This window comes from Chenopodium quinoa, unplaced genomic scaffold, assembly GCF_001683475.1.
Source record: "Chenopodium quinoa cultivar QQ74 unplaced genomic scaffold, ASM168347v1, whole genome shotgun sequence".
In the NCBI taxonomy this organism is placed as follows: Eukaryota; Viridiplantae; Streptophyta; class Magnoliopsida; order Caryophyllales; family Amaranthaceae; genus Chenopodium; species Chenopodium quinoa.
Genome location: NW_018742418.1, coordinates 364703 through 382647, shown reverse-complemented (window position 1 = coordinate 382647; position 17945 = coordinate 364703). Strand labels below are relative to the sequence as shown.

Below are 17945 nucleotides of genomic sequence, written 5' to 3'. Positions count from 1 at the left end.
CAAAAGATCTCTCAAAATTACTTTCCAATTTGGTAGGGTATATCTATAAGCTAACACTAGCCACAAACCCAAATATATTGGGACCTCCCTTAATAATAAAATCATATAGATATTTCAAATAATAAGATTAAAAAAAATTAAGAATAAAATTACATAAAATAAAATTGTAATTATAAAGAGACAAATAAAAGTGTGACATGCAATAAAATAAAATGAAATTAGAGGGGAACATACCTCAGCAAAGGTCAAAGGAATAACAAATATAATTAGCTGAGTCAGCTAACTATTTTTGACGACTTGTATATCCGAGTTGCTACTTCTCGACCCAACCCCTAGGTAGCTTCATGCCCTCATGAAAGGGTAACCATATAATAATTTTCTTATCTTATTTTTGTAACAAAAAATAAAAATTAACTATACCTTAAATTTTATTACTTTTTATTTTCTCTCTCTATTTTTTTTGTGGTATAAAATGTGGATGAAGAAACTTTCTTCATTCATCAAGGTTTTTAACAAGAGCTAGCTTAGCAAGCTTGATCATAGTAAGAGAGAAGTACATACATACATACATATATACATACTTGAGCTTCATTCTTTGTGTGTGTATCTACTCCTTGCTTGGTTATCGAAATCGTCGTGCTTTAGAAGAAGAATGGAATTAACAAGAGGGAATAATAATAAGATATGGGAAGTGATTCCATTTTTATGTATGTTTTTGATAGAAGGGTGTACCATTGCCTTAACCATAACCGCGAAATCGGCCATGGCTATTGGGATGAGCCAATTTGTGTTTGTGGCTTACTCGAACGCTCTTTCTTCTATCCTCCTCGTCGTTTATTGTCTCATCTATCATAGAGATAGGTAAGTTAACTAGGTCTAACAAGATAATTTTATTACATATGATCATCTTGAATAATTTAAGATAATTTACATATGATCAACTAATAATTCTTTCTTTTTTTTTCTTTTCTTGTATGGGCAGTATGAAAAAGGTTTTCAATGTCAAGCTTCTCTCACGATTCTTCCTCCTTGGTCTTACGGGGTTCGTTCAATTCTCTCACTCATGCTATACGATTTTATCATTTATCTCTCTTTTATGAGTTATTTCATGAATGCACACGTGCGCGCACACACGTACACACACGCCACCCTACTAGATTCGAAATGCTTGCATCGTTGCATGTTGCAAGTTGAATCTGGTAGGGCAATGTCTAAGCTAAGTCTATGTTGGCGCCCTTCATATATATGAAAGTCCTTGTTGGTGTACTGTTCTTCAATATAACAATAAATAAATAAATAATAAGGAGTAAAAATAAAATCTATTGTTTCTTCAAGAACAATATCTTAGGTACCTAACTATCATAACTTGGTGGGCCTTATAATTATGTTTGTTTTTGTTAAGTTAGTGGTGATTTGAGTAACATACGTAGTTACTTGATTAGCTAGCTAAAGAATGTTACATTTATATTGTTTAAATTTTTAATGCCATCCAATCATACAACTTAGAGTAGATCAATAAAACTACTGTTTTTTAGGTAGTCAGGGTTTCCATTATAATTCGCTGAAAGCTATAATTAACTTATTATGAAAATAACATTATTAAATTACTTGATCACTAAATCAACGGTCTCTCAAAAAAAAAAAAAAAAGTTGGCTTTTTTTTTTTTTTTTTGGATATTCAGTAACTTAAAGTTGTACTCATGATCAAAATTTACAAAAATCAACTGCTCTTTTCCGACAAAAAATAATAAAAGTATTATTATCACATAATATAACTGTATTTTTATCACATACTGTCACTAAACTAACCCGTACTTGTAAATTTGTTTGTGGATGGCAGGATAACAATTGCACAAAATCTTGCATTTACGGGGCTACGTGACAGCTCACCTATAGTTGTTTGTGCAATGGGACTATTGCTACCATCCTTTCAATTTTTTCTCAATCTTATTCTAAGGTATACATACCCTTCATTTTCTTACTTCATATTTTGATGAAAATGTCAATTTTTCTTAGACACCCCTTTATAATGCCTCCCACTATAATTTTCCCCTATTTTCCCTTACGTAAGCATTTTTAATCGTATAAAATTTTAAGATTTGATAATTGATATTCAATACTTCGTATCATATGAATATATGATGGGTCCTATTAAATCTAATCAATGGTGGCTAAGAGGACCACCTTAAAGATGGAAATCGTGGAATTTGATTTTATGTAACACTTTCTCTTGATTGGGTTTTTTATTTATTTCTTTTTTTTTTTTTTTTTTTTTGGAGCTGAATCTTTCTACACCATGCAATAGGCTAGAATCAATAGAATGTACTGTTTATTCATGGTTTTGTAATTTAATACAATTTGGCCTTAGTATGTCATCTCTATCATTCTAATGGCTCCAATTTGTGTTCTTGATCCTTGTGACATCACCTTTTGTTTTGTAGAATGAATCATTTGAAAAGTTATTTGATAGAGGACCCCTTTTTGTCTAATTAGTACCAACCGCACCTACAATAACGTTTCTAACAACCCTTTTTTTTTTTTTATTCTAAGCTCTAATCCTAGAACTAGATGATTCTAGTTGTATATAATCTGATTCAAATTAAGTTATTATGAGTTACAAACTATTATGATTAATGTTTAATTTTTTAATAACTCAGATTTATAATAATTGACACAGACAAACTTAACATATCTGCTGATGCACTATTTTGTCTCTGTGTATAAATAATTAAAAAAAAGTTGCGAAAAACTTTATATTATATACTTAGCAACAATACGTTACTACCTTTTATACACTTACATTTGTGTTTTAATATATAATTATAAAGTTATAGTTATTATGGAATAAAAAGAGTATAAAGCAAGGTAATTAAAAAAATGAATTGAATCAAGTATGCTTTGAAAATGACTACTATTATTACATCAAATTATGCGCCTCGAAAAGATTCTTATTTAGGGTATTAGGGGATCTAATAACTTGGTTAGCTCTTACTAGTAGCCCTAAAAATGCAACAAAGATTACTCCCAAAACTCAAATCTATAAAACTCCCACCAAGTTTTTTTTGAAATTTGACTAAACTATCATTTTACACACAAAAACAGGAAGGCTAAGTTGAACATAGAGAGCAAAAGCACCCGCATCAAGCTCACCGGGGTGGCGGTGTCTATCATCGGAGCAATCACGGTCGCCGTCTACCTCGGCCCTTCCATCCTACAAGGACCAATTATTGGTCCTATCATGCTTCGTAGCTCTAAGTTTCAATTCGTGTTTATCACCACCACAGAAGAATGGATGTTTGGCACCTCTTTGCTAGCTCTTGCTACTTTCTTCATTGCAGTTTGGAGTATGATACAGGTATATTATTAGTAAACCATGTAACATTTCTCCTTTTTTATTTTTTATTTTTTACAAAATGGTAAAGAAAATCAATAATCTAACACGTAAAGATTGGTTATTTTGGATGATAGGTATCAACATTCTCAAGATTTCCAGATATGATGGTGATAGTAGCTTGTTACACTGTATTTGGGACCATTCAAACATTTTTTGTGGACATCATTGCAAATGGAGATTTGAGTGCTTGGAAATTACATTGGGACTTAGAGCTCCTTATTATCGTCTTAACAGTAAGCACTTACCTTTTTTGTTTTTTTATACGTGTCATAAAGAAAAAAAACCTATTTGAGTCTGGTTAATTTCTTATCCGTTAGACGTACGTACATTTAATATGAGGCGAAATGTTTTTAGCTCACGAAATTCATGTCTTACTCGTGCTTATCAAGGGGTATGTATTTAGAACATTTTAAGGATTCGAAATAAATAGTGGATTTTCGGGGTTTATGAGAGGTCGAATCGACCGTACTAATACATGAGATGGGGTCAAAAAATGCAGGCATTGTTTGGGACGTTAGTGAGGAGCAGAATCCAAGCATGGTGCATGAGTTTGAAGGGCCCAATGTATGTGGCTATGTTCAAGCCTGCTGGGATATTTTGGGCTAACTTTTTTGGCGAAAGCTTTTTTGGTACTCTTTGTTATGGAAGGTACTCATCAATCTCTCTTTATCTCATTCATAAAAATTACAATGATATGACCATTGAAGCTTCCATGAGTCATGCACGACTTTATCATTTTGTGAATATAAGAATCAAATTCATTATTATTACTATTGTTGCTATTGAAAGTCCGTCCTTTTTACACTTTGAAATATCAAATATACTTTGTATGGGTTCACTTTTGAAAACTTTAATTATAATTTTTCACAATTACATATCAAAACATTATCATGTGAAATCTTGCTTGTTAATTAAATTCGTCTAATTGTGTGTTTTCAAATAATAATTGTGCAAAAAAAAATTCACATATAAAATTGGATATACTAGTATTAATTGTTAAAAATTGAATTAGAGTTGGTGCAAATAATAATTTTAACCGATGTATTAAGTCTTTGTCTTCCAATTTGTTTTTCCATATACTAGAGTCAAAGTCATAGATAAAGAAAAAAAATTGAAAGCCTAGCAATTTGCAGTTTTGCATAAATAACCAATTAATCCTTTTAATCTTATATTTGATGATTTTCTTAGACGAATATTGTGCTTACATATGTACTATGAGCCAAATTGTGGGATCAACAACTAATTACGTACGAATAGAGCCCTGCATATATTGTTTTTATTTATTTTATATTTTTTAATTATAATTTTTTTGGCCTTACGATAATCCATTGAGCCATGCATGCATGATCATGAAAAGGCGGAAAGGTAGTAAATTACGTACGTAAAAAATGGAGAACGAATTTTTTTTTTTGGAAATGGTATAATTTCAATTAGAAATTGGATAATTGATACAAGTTATTATATATAATTAAACTTGATAACGTCTCATTATCACCATCTAATCTGCCATATTTTTATTAGCAGGTGGAAATGTAACGCAAAGAAATAACGTATGAATACTATGCTTGTATAGTATTTAATCATATTGTTAATTTATATTATATTATTATGATAACGATTAATTTCAAATAGAGAAAATTCGAGTTAACGATATTAATTATTTTCGCTATTTTTATGCAGTGTGATGGGTACAATAATAGTAGGGGTTGGGTACTACACAGTACTATGGGGAGTGAGGGAGGAAGCTAAAAAACAAGCAGATGACTCAACTAAAACTGCTCCATCTGATGACATCAAGACCCCTCTATTGCAAAATCAAGACGCCGACGAACAAGTGTGAAATGTATTCCTTCGTTTTCTACCAATAAAACTAGGAAAAAAATTCGCAGGTACGATAATATTCCTTTCAGTACATTTCTCTGTCTCTTTTTATTGTTCTTATTCGAAATTTTAAGAATATTATAATACATACGTAGTATAAAATAACATAGTCATGATTTGTTTTATATTAAGTATAAAATGAACGGATGACTAATGAAAATACTAACAACAACTCACGTAAATTTATTTTAATTGCAGGGTTATAAAATTAAAGCTTGGGGGAGAAATTTTTATCCATTTTCTAAATTGAATTTGGAGGAAGATGAGATGAACTTCGGGTTTTCGTGAAGATCTGTGGATTTTAGTAACGGGTGAAATAATGTGAATTATTTTCTTTAGAATATGAGCTAATGTAAATATATTATGAAGATTAAGATGTATTATTGCCCGATTTTTTGTGGGAGCTAGTTTTAATGAGATGTATCTCTTTGTACGTGCGTAATTCGGAAGCATGCAAAGTGTATGTTCTTAAGTTGAGGGCTTGCTTATAGTTGCTTCTCTCTTCTCTAGAACTCGTCTGTTGTAATTTTTATTTTTATTTTCAAGTCAAATGAAAAAAATAAAATATAAAAAATCCAATGGTGCATCTCATGCACGTGATTTTCACTAATCCGAAAGAGAGTTTGAGGCACATGGTGTAATATTGAAAGATGTATTATTCCGAATTTCCGATCCATAAACAATCAGTAATATGTGGTAAATCGATCATCAAGCTTAAATCTTGATTAGGAAAGCTTGTGATGAATTTTCAGTTTTTGCAATGTCCCAAATGCACAATCATATTTCATTTTAGGAATGTAAGTAACCTAAGAAATGTTAAAAATCCATGTAGGCCAAAGTTTTTTCTTATATATAAACAAGCTTGGAGATTGATAGTATCCTTTTTGAGTTGTGATTCGTGACATAATTAGATAATACTTAGCGTGTTCTCATAAGAATGTTAAAAACAAGAAGATCGAGATCACTTATATTAAGTGACATGCATGTTTAAAGATAATGTTACGTTTTCTTATTGCAATTAAAAGGGCATCAACTTCATTCTAACAACCTAACGTTAGACCTACCTCACTTAATAATGGTAGGTCATGAGTATAAATTTTCTTTCATGGAAATATATAATGATCATTCCCTTTAAATGTTCACTCTTGTTTTAAAAATAAATTTGGAATATAAGACAACCTAACTTTTCCTTGGATTATAAGAAAATTGAATTTATTCTCCGGATAAATTCAAATTGTTAGAGATGAACAAACAAATTTCTACAATTGCAATTTCATATATTACGATCTTAATTTACTTGGGATATGCCCAAGTAATTACTGTCAAGGTTTATATGGTTGGAGACAACCATGGTTGGGGCCCTGGCAATGATTATTCGAAGTGGGTTAAAGGGAAAACCTTTTACAAGGGTGATATTCTTGGTTAGTATTTCTCTAATTATTATTTATTTAATTCTTTCTTTAATTTTACTTGACATAATTTGGAAAACTTAATTTATATCTCCAAGCTAAGTTAATCTATCTAATACTACGTACTTTAATTTCATCACTAGGCTAGGATCATACATTATGTGCAAGTATGAACGGTAAAATCGATAGTTATAGCATAAGTGATTTGGGCTTATTCATTTTACGTGGTGAAATGGTTTAAAGATATACACGCATGCATAAATGAACTTATGAATATGTGATTATTCAGGCAGGACAATAAAATTTTACCTGATTAACTAATTAATTAAAGTTAAATATTTAGGGAAACAACCAAATTTGACTCGTCGACTCGAATTGCGGTCCTTATACCTAGTTTAAATACTTAATTAAACATCGGTAACCTAACCTTTTTCAACTTTTTGGTATTTAAATTAGATTTTTTTTTAGAAACTACATACTCCTTCCGTGTTTTAATAAGTGTTACAATTTAGCTTTTTTCACTATTCACATAATGGTTTTGACTTGATTAATTTACTAATAAAAAAAAAAAAAAAAAAAAAAAACAACAACAACAACAACAACAAATGTTATTGTATAATACATTATTGGATTTGTTATAATGTATACTTTCATAACATCAATTTTTCCATAATTTTACTAACATATAATTAGATAAATTAACGGTCAAAGTCGTGTCTTGGCATGCGTGTTTGGTCAAATTGTAACCCTTATTAAAACATGGAGGAGTAATAAAACCCATATTTTGTGAGGAACTACCTAATAAAATAAATGTTGTAAGAAACTACCTAATAAAAGGTAAAATGTTGTAAGAAACTAGCTAGTAATAAAAGGTAAAATGTTGTAAAATATTGCCTCTGCCAGATTTCCACCATAGACGTCTATATAGGAGGCAATTAATTACGATTTCCCCTCGTCATATTTAATTAATAAAGGTGGTAAATATGTTCTTTGCATCCTCGAAATTGTTGTTTTCATCCCCAAAACCAACACAACCTACAAAGTACTATTTGCCAGATATTTGGGAGCATAGGTTTCAATAGACGTCTATATAGGAACCACTTCAAAGCACCCTCGAAACCACTGTTTTCATCCCCAAAACCAACACAACCTGCTTGAAATTGCCTCCACTACGCCGAAACCACCCTTCAACCCCAAAACCACCACCTCTAACCCTAAAAACCACCATCCCAAAGCACGAAACTACCCTCATTAACTCGGAATATCCTCCAACCACCCCGGATATAACCTTACCACCTTGAAACCAACCCCCGCAGTGGTTTCGATAGTATTTTGAGGTGGGTCAACGTTGTACATTAGTTCAACGATGGAAATTCGGCTAAAGGTAGTATCTTACAACATTTTACTTTTTATTAGATAGTTTCTTACAACATTTTTTTTATTATTAGGTAGTTTCTCACAAAATTTAGATTTTATTAGGTAGTTTTTGACAAAAAAAAAAATCCTATAAATTATTTTAATTATTACTTGCATTGTCATAATTAATCTATTGAATGTTAAACGACGCCCTTATTTTACCAGGTAACGCCCGCATTTAAACATAAATGGACAAACATACCCTCGTGTGTACTCTATATTTTTCTTCTTTGGCCTCTAACTCAATCGTACATTCTCTCCTCCCAACAAACCACCACCGACCGAGGGCAAGGTCATCGGACACATTGCCAGAATTAAAGTCTTTTTTTTTGTGGAGGCAAAACGCCTAAACTTTTCAAAACTCTAGGGGAGAAACGCCTAGAATTTTCAAAAGTCCCTAGGAGATTCGAAAATTCTAGGCGTTTCCACCCGTAGAATTTTCCAATTTTTTTGCGTTTTTCTTGTTTTTATCATAACTTTTGATCCATAACTTAAATTAAGACAAATAATATATAGTTGGAAATCTCTAGAATTCTATTTTCTAACCCAATTAGAATCATATCAATATCATTTTTAGATCATAAGATATGGCTACAATACTAGGTTTGGTCAAAAACCAACACCCTTGCACTATTTCGATCATATCTTAAGATCTAGAAATGATATTAACTTGATTCAAATTGGGTTGAAAAGTAGACTTCCAAAGCTTTCCAACTATATATCATTTGTCTTAATCCGAGTATGGGATCAAAAGTTATGATAAAAACAAAAAACGAAAAAAAAAACTGGAAAACTCTACGGGATAAAACGCCTAGACTTTTCGAATCTCCTAGGGACTTTTGAAAATTCTAGACGTTTCTCCCCTAGAGTTTTGAAGAAATTAGGCGTTTGGCCTTCACAAAAAAAAAAAAAAAAAAAAAAAAAAGACTTTATTTCCGGCAATGTATTCAATGACTTTGCCCTCGGTCGATGGTGGTTTGTTGGGAGAAGAGAATGTTATGTTGAGTTAGAACATGCAATACACGCGAGGGTATGCTTGTCCATTCATATTTAAATGTCGGCGTTACCCGGTAAAATAAGGGCATCGTTTAGCTTGTCACTTAATTTTAATAATTACTTGTCACAATTAATAGAAGGATTACTTTTTATTATTCAATTATTTGAACAATTAATATGCTACATGTAATTAACATTATTGATTGGGTTATTTTTGGTGTATTAGTTTTTCGTTATGCAGAAGGATATAGTGTAGATGAAGTGGATGCTAAGAGATTCAAGAAATGTGATTCAACCTATTCTTTATATTCGGCAACAGATGGAAATTCTTCAATTACTCTTACGAAATCTGGAGTTCATTATTTTATTGGGGGTTTATTTAATGAGTGTTCTCAGGGCATGAATCTCACTCTCACTGTCAACTAAACCCTTTAAATTCTTTATTTTGCACTTGTATTATTATTGATTATTAATTATAGCATCCTTAATCAACAAAATTCAATGAATAATCATATATATAGGACAAGAATTTTTTTAATGTAAGAAAATAATAACATATATCACATTTTTATATTTGAATTATTTTGTACAGTTTACAAATAATTGTTAAATTTTATAACAGATATGTAAGAGAAAAATAGGCTAGGCTACTCTCTTTGTTCATTATACGTAGTAATTTAATTAGAGACTCGAGGCGTGGCCAAATTAATCCATTAATATCATATTTCTAAAACTGATTGGTTTATAAATATAAATTGATATCAAAACTCAAATTTACAGATTCTTGTTTAATAAGATTCTATTAGAACCTTTGAAGTATAAGTAGGGTAACTTGGGAAGAGGGTTAACTTAGATCAGTGGCGAATCCAGAATTTCTAACTAGGGCAGTAGTACTACGCATTAGATAACTTAAAAAAAATCCTAAATGTCTAGAATCTCGTAATAAACTATTTTGATTATCGCTAACGAATTGGATTAACTTTTATATAAAGCGTCGTATATGCCCCTCCATATTTTATCAAGTGCATGCCCAATTTTGACCTTTTAAATATATTCGTATATACCACTTTTACTTTTTTTTTTTTTTAAAAAAAAGTCACATCGACTAATAATGGTGTTTTATCCTTGTGATTAAACATAGTTATGTGAATACTTGTTATAATTTTATTAATGTATACTTTTCTGACCAATATACATTTTTTTTTTTTTTGTATTTGTTGATATATAGTTTAAGATATTATTGGTAAAAGTTATTTATTGATATATATGTCACTCATACTAAATTATTCAAAACGGAGGGAGTAATAAATTAACTATTCTTATATATTTTTTTTTAATTTATTTTGCAAATAATTTATATTCGAGTTTTTAATATACTACAATCAAATTCAAAAGTACTCCTGTTAGGGTTGGTGAGTGCACAGTGAAAGCAAATTAAAGATGTAGAGATTGAGAAAATAATTGAGAGATAGATAAAGGCAAGATAAGAAGTAAAGAAATGGACAGACAATATTTAACATGGGAAAAATTAATAAAAAAAAATCCACGAACGACTAGCACCAAAATAATCCGATAGAGTATAATAAACTTTGAGGAGGTGAGTAGTACAAAAAAACTATCACTATAAATCACACAAATGAGTAGTACAAAAATTGGAATAGTGGATTCGTAGAGAGAAGGTGAATTGTATACAAGGAGGGTAGTAAGGTAGGAAGGCTTTGTGTATAGGTATGACTTCTTGTGTGTGTACATTGATTGAATGCCCATGACTTATATTTATAGTTGTAGATGGAGCATGGAGCATGGAGCATGGAAGAAATGGTCAGAATATTATAGAAGTTCCTTCATTCTTGTATGCATGATGTTTAAGAAAATTCACGAACCATATTCTAGCTACTTCCAATATTAAGAATTCTCTAGATCAGATGATTTTAGTAGCTTGCATGATACAAGCTAGTAGAAAAATCTAGAGAATTAAAGAGCAATATCAACCATACTACATGTTTGGAAGCTTCTAGAACATGAATAGATACTCCATCAAAATAATGGGCTTGTTAAATTTGGGCCACACCCACCAACTCTGATCCATATGTTCCATGAATTATTGAAGAATTGATGAATGAATTGGCTTAATTCTCATTAATGACTTTGCAAGCATATATAATACAAGCTAACTCAAATGTGATAGGATTAGGAAACAATTAAAAGATATCAATAACTACCAAAAAGATGCTAACAAATATTTTCTAAGATTTCCGAAAATATATCTGCAATACTGATAAGTGCATAATACAACATATATTTAGTCCCTAATATTAGTTTTATTGTTGCCTTTTATTTATTATTTTAGGAATTTATTTACTTTTATAATTTTAGTAGCATATTTATCTTAGCTTTATTTTATTACTAAGTTTGTTATATTATTATACTTAATATGTTTATCATTATTTTGATTAGGAAATGGAGGCAAGGTGGTTCCACTAAGGCTCAGTTCACTTCACCTTATTTTTGCTGAACTAAAATTATTTTTACTGAACTGAAATTATTTTTGCTAAACTTAAATTATTTTTACTGAACTAAAATTAAATTTATTGAACTGAACTTATTTTTACTAAACTGAAATTAGTTTTACTGATTTTCTATTATATTTCTTCATTAAAGTTACTGATCTTTACTAAATTGAAATTATTTTTACTGAACTGAACTTATTTTTACTGAACTGAAATTATTTTTACTGAACTGAACTTATTTTTACTGAACTGAAATTATTTTTACTGAACTGAACTTATTTTTACTGAACTGAAATTATTTTTACTGAACTGAACTTATTTTTACTAAATTGAAATTACTTTTACTGAATATTATTATTTTAAGGTGAAGTGAATAGGGCCTAGCTCAAAGATCACGTGGAGCCCAAGAATAGAAGAAGCAAATAAAAATAAAAGATACGTAAAAATAATTAGAAGGAGAAATCCTAACAGGAGTGAAAAGCTAAGAATTTCAAGAGCTCAAGAAGCTGTCAGGTTCATCTTCAACAAACTCCACCCAAAATTATAGAGAAGATGAATCTCTATCCTACTCCACAATTTTATCCCTTCAAACCCAAAAAACCTAGGTTGTTTTTTGTTATAAAAATTTCCAATTATCTCTCTCGAAACACACATGTTTTACCACAAATCCATATGGAGAGTTTGTGAGGTTTGTAAAGCACGAATTGGCCCAAGATTGATCGATTGGGTAGTATTGGAAGGCGAAGGGACAAATTTGACGGCGAAATTGAGCGGCGTTTGTTTGATTCTTGGCTCGGTTCATAAGTTCTCCTTAATTTATTTATTCTTAATCTTTCAATTTTGTGATTAATTTGTTTGCTTCTACTGGGTGAATTGGATGTAATTTGGTCTTTAATTTCCTGATTTATGTTTCGTCGTTTAAACGCTGAGTATAATCGTATTTCAATATTCAAGTTTGATATTTAATCGATTAACATGATTCTTTGTTTTTATATGAACGTTTATTTTATTAATACTTGTGATAGTGCACGATTACTAGTATGAAGTTATTAGACTATGCTAAATTATTACTTCATGCGGCGTTAATTGATAATTTAGAGTGAATGACTCGATATTACTAGTTTGAGCGGCTCAATCGTAGTTTTTGTTGAATTTGTGAGTTGGTCTAATAAATCAAGTTTATTGGGGTAGAAAGTGATTAGGGGATTTTTCCCCACCAATCACCATCTGACAAGTGGACCAATCAGGTTCCGCCATGTGTCCGTCACATGGGCCAATAGGAGCCTGCCACGTGTCAAGCAATGATCCGTCCACTATGGACCAATTACGACACGACACGTGTCCTTCCCATGACACCTGGGATAACCGGTCACCTAGGCCCAACTTCCGAGGGAAGCCCAATCAGCCCAAGGTTAACCTAAACCTAGATTGACACGTTTCCCGAGGTTATAAATACCTCCCTTAATCCCCATTAAGGGAGATTACGCTAAAAACGCAGATTACACACATTAAACACTCTCACCTAGAGAGACCCAATCACTTTAATTTCCGCATTAATTACTCCTTAATCAAGTACTAACTTCACCGTCGGAGGCGGATCTCCAATCATCCGGAGCATCCGTTTGTTTTGCAGGTATAGGTGTCCGGTTCCAGTCTCGAAATTGTAACTCTCCCGCAGGACATCAGAAAACCCCGAAACATCTTGGCGCCATCTGTGGGGAGAGTACTTCTGAGATGGAATCCACGTTTGTACCGACTCCTGAAGAGAGATGTCCCCTGGACGACCCTCTAGTTCAGTCGGACCACGATACTGAGAATGAATTTGAAGTTGAAGCTCACACAGCTTCAGACGGGACCCTAAGGGCCCGACGTACCCGTCATACCGAAAGGAGGGAACGGGAACATCTTCAAACTGGAAGCGAGCCAGCAGGCGCACCGCCTGTTCGGCAGCAGCCGACTGATGGGTCTGCTCCCATCACAAGGAACGAACTCATGACCTTCATGAGGGACTTCAAGGGAGAAATTCAAGAGTTGATCAACAAGAAGCCGTCTGCTCTAGACAAGGAGCAGTCGGCTAAGAAACCCTCCACTTTACTAAAGAGGAAACCAGTTCAAGGGCGAGAGGCGACCCCTCATCCTAAATCTAGGAAGTGGGAGCCACCTGCCCTTGATTTCACAAAATACCGTTTTCCTACTCCAGGAAATAGGAAACCTGTTCGTCATATTCAGGCGGACGGGTCGAAGAAAACATACACAGACGCTCGGCTACTGCTGGAGCAGAAGAAGAGTGACCGATTGTCAGAGTCGGCCTCTACTTCAAACTTCCAAGACAGTCTGCGAAATACCTCGATGAGGCATACTCAGTCGTATCATGAGAGTCAGTCAGGCGGCACCTCCCGTCAGTCCGGCTTTCATAGCGACCAGGCGGTACCAAACTTACCGTTTGTACCGCAACAACAGTATTTTTTACAGCCACCTCCGTTTGGTGGACATGCAGCAAAAAATGTCCAACCTATGGACTGGCAGCTACGGTTGCTTAGACTTGGTGAACAGCCGTCGGCCTTCTCCAAGAAAATTACTGAAGCCGCTCAGCCGGCCAAAGTGAAAAATGTATTAGTAGGCGCCTATGACGGCACTACTAACCCAGAAGACCATCTGATGGCATTCACCAACCTAATGTACCTTCAAGGGTTGGATGATCCCACTTGGTGCAAGTGTTTCCTAGCGACTCTCAAAGGAATCGCACAACAATGGTTCGCCAACCTGCCGACTGGTTGTGTAAATAACTTCAAGACGCTTGCTTACTTATTCACCTCCAACTTCGCCATGAACATCCCTGCGAAGAAGACGACCCTTGATTTAGGAACAATTCAGCAGGGCGAGAAGGAGGGGCTTCGTTCTTACATCAGGCGGTTTAACCTGATGAGAATACAGATTCAAGGGTTACCGGATGAAGTAGCCTATACTGACTTTTTCAGAGGTCTCAAAGACGGGTCGACCTTCAAATTTGATTTGGTCCGAAAGAGGGTGGCGACTCTTCAAGAGGCCTTGATTGAAGCGGAAGCCTATATACAGGCGACTGATCTTTGTAGTACGGTAAAACAGTAAGACGGGAAAAGGTCCGACAAAAGAGAAGGACGACAGAAACAGTCGTCAAACAAAGACGAGAAGAGAAAAGAGGTCTGGGCGGCTGATTCCTCTAAACAGCCGGCCCAGAAAAAGAAAAAAGAATTCAAACCATACTCCCCAAAGTACGTGTTTAACAAGGATAGCCAATTTATCCTAAAGGAAATCAAGGGACGGATCTCAATTGAGAAGCCGGTCCCCATGAAGGGTTCTGCAAACAATCGGAACCAAGAAAAATTCTGTGATTATCATGAAGATGTTGGTCATCACACCAATGAATGCATCACTCTCATGCGGTATCTGGACCGCCTGGCTGAGCAAGGTGATCTTGACACTTATGTCAAGAAATCTACGGGGAACACTTCCTCAAAAAAGCAGTCGACCAAAAAGAATCAACAGGCCGACAGCTCCGATACAGATAATGCAGTCGTCTACACCATTGCAGGCGGCTTCTCAGGAGGCGGGCCCACTATTAGGGGCAACAAAGACAATATCAGACGGTTAGATGTAAATTCCGTTCACCAAGAAAGGCCCTCCAAATATTCATTTCCTGAGATTGTCATCACTGAAGAAGATCTAGGAGGGGTAAGAGGGCCGCATGACGACCCTATCGTTATTGAATGTAAAGTGGCCAACCAGAGAGTTGGCCGAATCCTCATAGATACCGGAAGCTCCTCAGATCTCATCAGTAGCAAATGTCTGTCGAAACTAAAATATCAGACTGATTGCATACATCCGGCATCCCACCCTTTAGTAGGGTTTGGAGGAGGAGTCGTCCACCCAGTGGGACGAGTGGATTTACCCATCCGCCTGGGCGAAAAAGTGGAAGGACGACACATGGTAGTCTGGTTCCTGGTAGTAGAAGAACTCTCGGCCTACAACATGTTTCTGGGACGACCAACCCTGAATAATTCCAAGGCTGTTATAATCCCATCTCTTATGTTGCTCAAGTTTGAGAGGGATAATGGAACAGTAGGGTCCCTAAGGGGAGATCAGAGGATGGCCCGAGAGTGCTATCTCTCGGATGTCAAGCCCACTGTTATGGCCACTAGGTCGAGTGGTGGAAAAATAGACCTTGACAATGTCAAGGAGAGTGCGCCTGTTCAAGAAGCAGGCGGCAAGAAGAGAAAGGCATCCCAGACAGGGGCCGCAAGAAAAGACAGAAAATAGCAATCATTGGCAGAGGAGCGGTCGGATGAATTCCGCCCTCAGCCGGCTGGTGAGCATACGGACCTGATCTTAGACGACTCGCGTCCTGACCGAATAGTCAAAGTTGGGACGGCTGCTCTAAGAGTCCTGGGTGACGACTTTCACACACTATTGAAAGAATACAAGGACATCTTTGCATTCGAAGTCCACGAAATGCCAGGCATTAGTCCTGATCTGGCGGTACATAAACTGGTCGTGGATCCGAAAAAGAAGCCGGTACGGCAGAAGAAGCGGAACCATGGCGAAGAAAGAAGTCAGGCGGCAGCCGCCGAAGTTAAAAAATTACTTGACGCAGGGTTCATTCGGCAATGTTACTTCCCAGACTGGGTTGAAAATGTGGTGCTTGTTAAAAAGCCGAATGGCACCTGGCGAATGTGTGTAGACTACACAGACTTAAACAAGGCGTGCCCCAAAGACAGTTACCCTCTGCCTAAAATTGATAACCTGGTCGACTCAACAGCCGGCCATGCTTTGATGAGCTTTATGGACGCCTACTCTGGTTTCCATCAAATTCCTTTATGGAAGAAAGATCAGGAGAAGACGGCCTTCGTCACTGATCAGGGGTTATACTGTTACACGGTCATGCCGTTTGGTCTTAAGAATGCCCCGGCCACTTTCCAGCGAATGATAAACACTGTGTTCTTTGATCAAATTGGGAGAAATGTCGAGGCATATATTGATGATATGATTGTCAAGTCTAAACTTCAGAAAGATCATCTGTCGGACCTCCGAGAAACTTTCGCCACACTCAGGCGGCACCATGTCATGCTCAATCCCAAGAAATGTGTCTTTGGAGTTGAGTCTGGGAAATTTCTCGGATTCCTTATCAATCAGAGAGGAATAGAGGCGAACCCTGAGAAGGTGCAGGCGGTCATTGACATGCAGTCGCCTCGTACCATCCGAGAGGTTCAGAAGTTAACAGGTTGTCTGGCGGCCTTGGGAAGATTTCTAAGCCGATCAGGCGACAAATGCCTATACTTTTTCCAGGCAATTAAGAAAAAGGCAAGGTTTGAATGGGGGCCGGATGCTGAGGCGGCCTTCCAGAAATTGAAAGTTCACTTGCATTCCTTGCCGAGGCTGGTTAGCCCTTTGCCCAAAGAAGTACTCTACATGTACCTGGTCGTCTCTGATCATGCGTTAAGGGCTGTTCTCCTTGCTGAAAGAGACGGCTGTCAGCTCCCGGTCTACTTTGTCAGTCATGTACTGAAAAATGCCGAGTTGAGGTATCCCTTAGTGGAGAAATTTGGTCTTGCACTCTTCATGGCTGTTAAAAAATTGAAGCCCTACTTTTTGGCACATGCAGTCGTCGTGTATACAGACCAACCTATCAAGCGGCCACTGACCATCATGGAGTCGTCAGGCCGAATGATCAAATGGGCCATAGAAATACAGAGCCTCGAAGTTACTTTCGAGCCTAGAAAAGCAGTGAAGGGGCAAGCCTTTGCTGACTTTATTGTTGAGATGACTCGTCCTCCGGACTCTCAAGTTACAGACCAAGTCTGGAAGGTATATGTGGATGGAAGCTCTACTTCAAATGGTTGTGGAGCAGGAGTCATATGTCAGTCTCCAGAGGGCGACAGGTACGAGTATGCTTTACGCTTCAGTTTTCAGGCCTCAAACAATGAGGCAGAATATGAAGCTTTACTAGCCGGAATCCGCATGTGCAAGGCGGCAGGAGCAAGAAAAATAGACGCCTGTTCCGATTCACAATTGATAGTGAGTCAGTACAATGGCGAATACGAAGCAACCCATCCGGCCATGATCAAGTATTTACAGGCGGTCTGACAAGCAGTCGGCTCACTTGAGGATTTCCATCTGACCCAAGTGCCGAGATCAGAAAACAACCAGGCGGATGCACTTTCAAAATTAGCATCATCCGCCTCCTGTGATACTCCTCGAACTGTTTTTTGGGAAGTAATGGAGAGGAGAAGCATTGAGGAAGAACCTATTGGAATCTTAGACAGAAGCTCAACCTGGATGGATCCAATCAGGGCATATCTGACA

At 35.6% G+C, this 17945-nt stretch overlaps 2 protein-coding genes across 2 annotated transcripts; both read left to right on the top strand.

The window, feature by feature from the left end:
- Positions 1 to 456: 456 nt before the first annotated feature.
- Positions 457 to 5906, top strand: LOC110708193 (WAT1-related protein At1g70260-like). Its single transcript, XM_021886282.1, has 8 exons — positions 457 to 861; positions 983 to 1042; positions 1841 to 1957; positions 3103 to 3355; positions 3469 to 3627; positions 3894 to 4042; positions 5075 to 5283; positions 5474 to 5906. The coding sequence occupies exons 1-7, from the start codon at positions 653 to 655 to the stop codon at positions 5232 to 5234; spliced, it is 1107 nt and encodes a 368-aa protein (XP_021741974.1). The 5' UTR covers positions 457 to 652; the 3' UTR covers positions 5235 to 5283; positions 5474 to 5906.
- A 436-nt stretch (positions 5907 to 6342) lies between these two features.
- On the top strand, positions 6343 to 9654 carry LOC110707019 (blue copper protein-like). The gene is made up of 2 exons (XM_021885040.1): positions 6343 to 6696; positions 9323 to 9654. Exons 1-2 carry the CDS (start codon positions 6519 to 6521, stop codon positions 9520 to 9522), a joined length of 378 nt encoding a protein of 125 aa, XP_021740732.1. The 5' UTR covers positions 6343 to 6518; the 3' UTR covers positions 9523 to 9654.
- The last annotated feature ends 8291 nt before the right edge of the window (positions 9655 to 17945 follow it).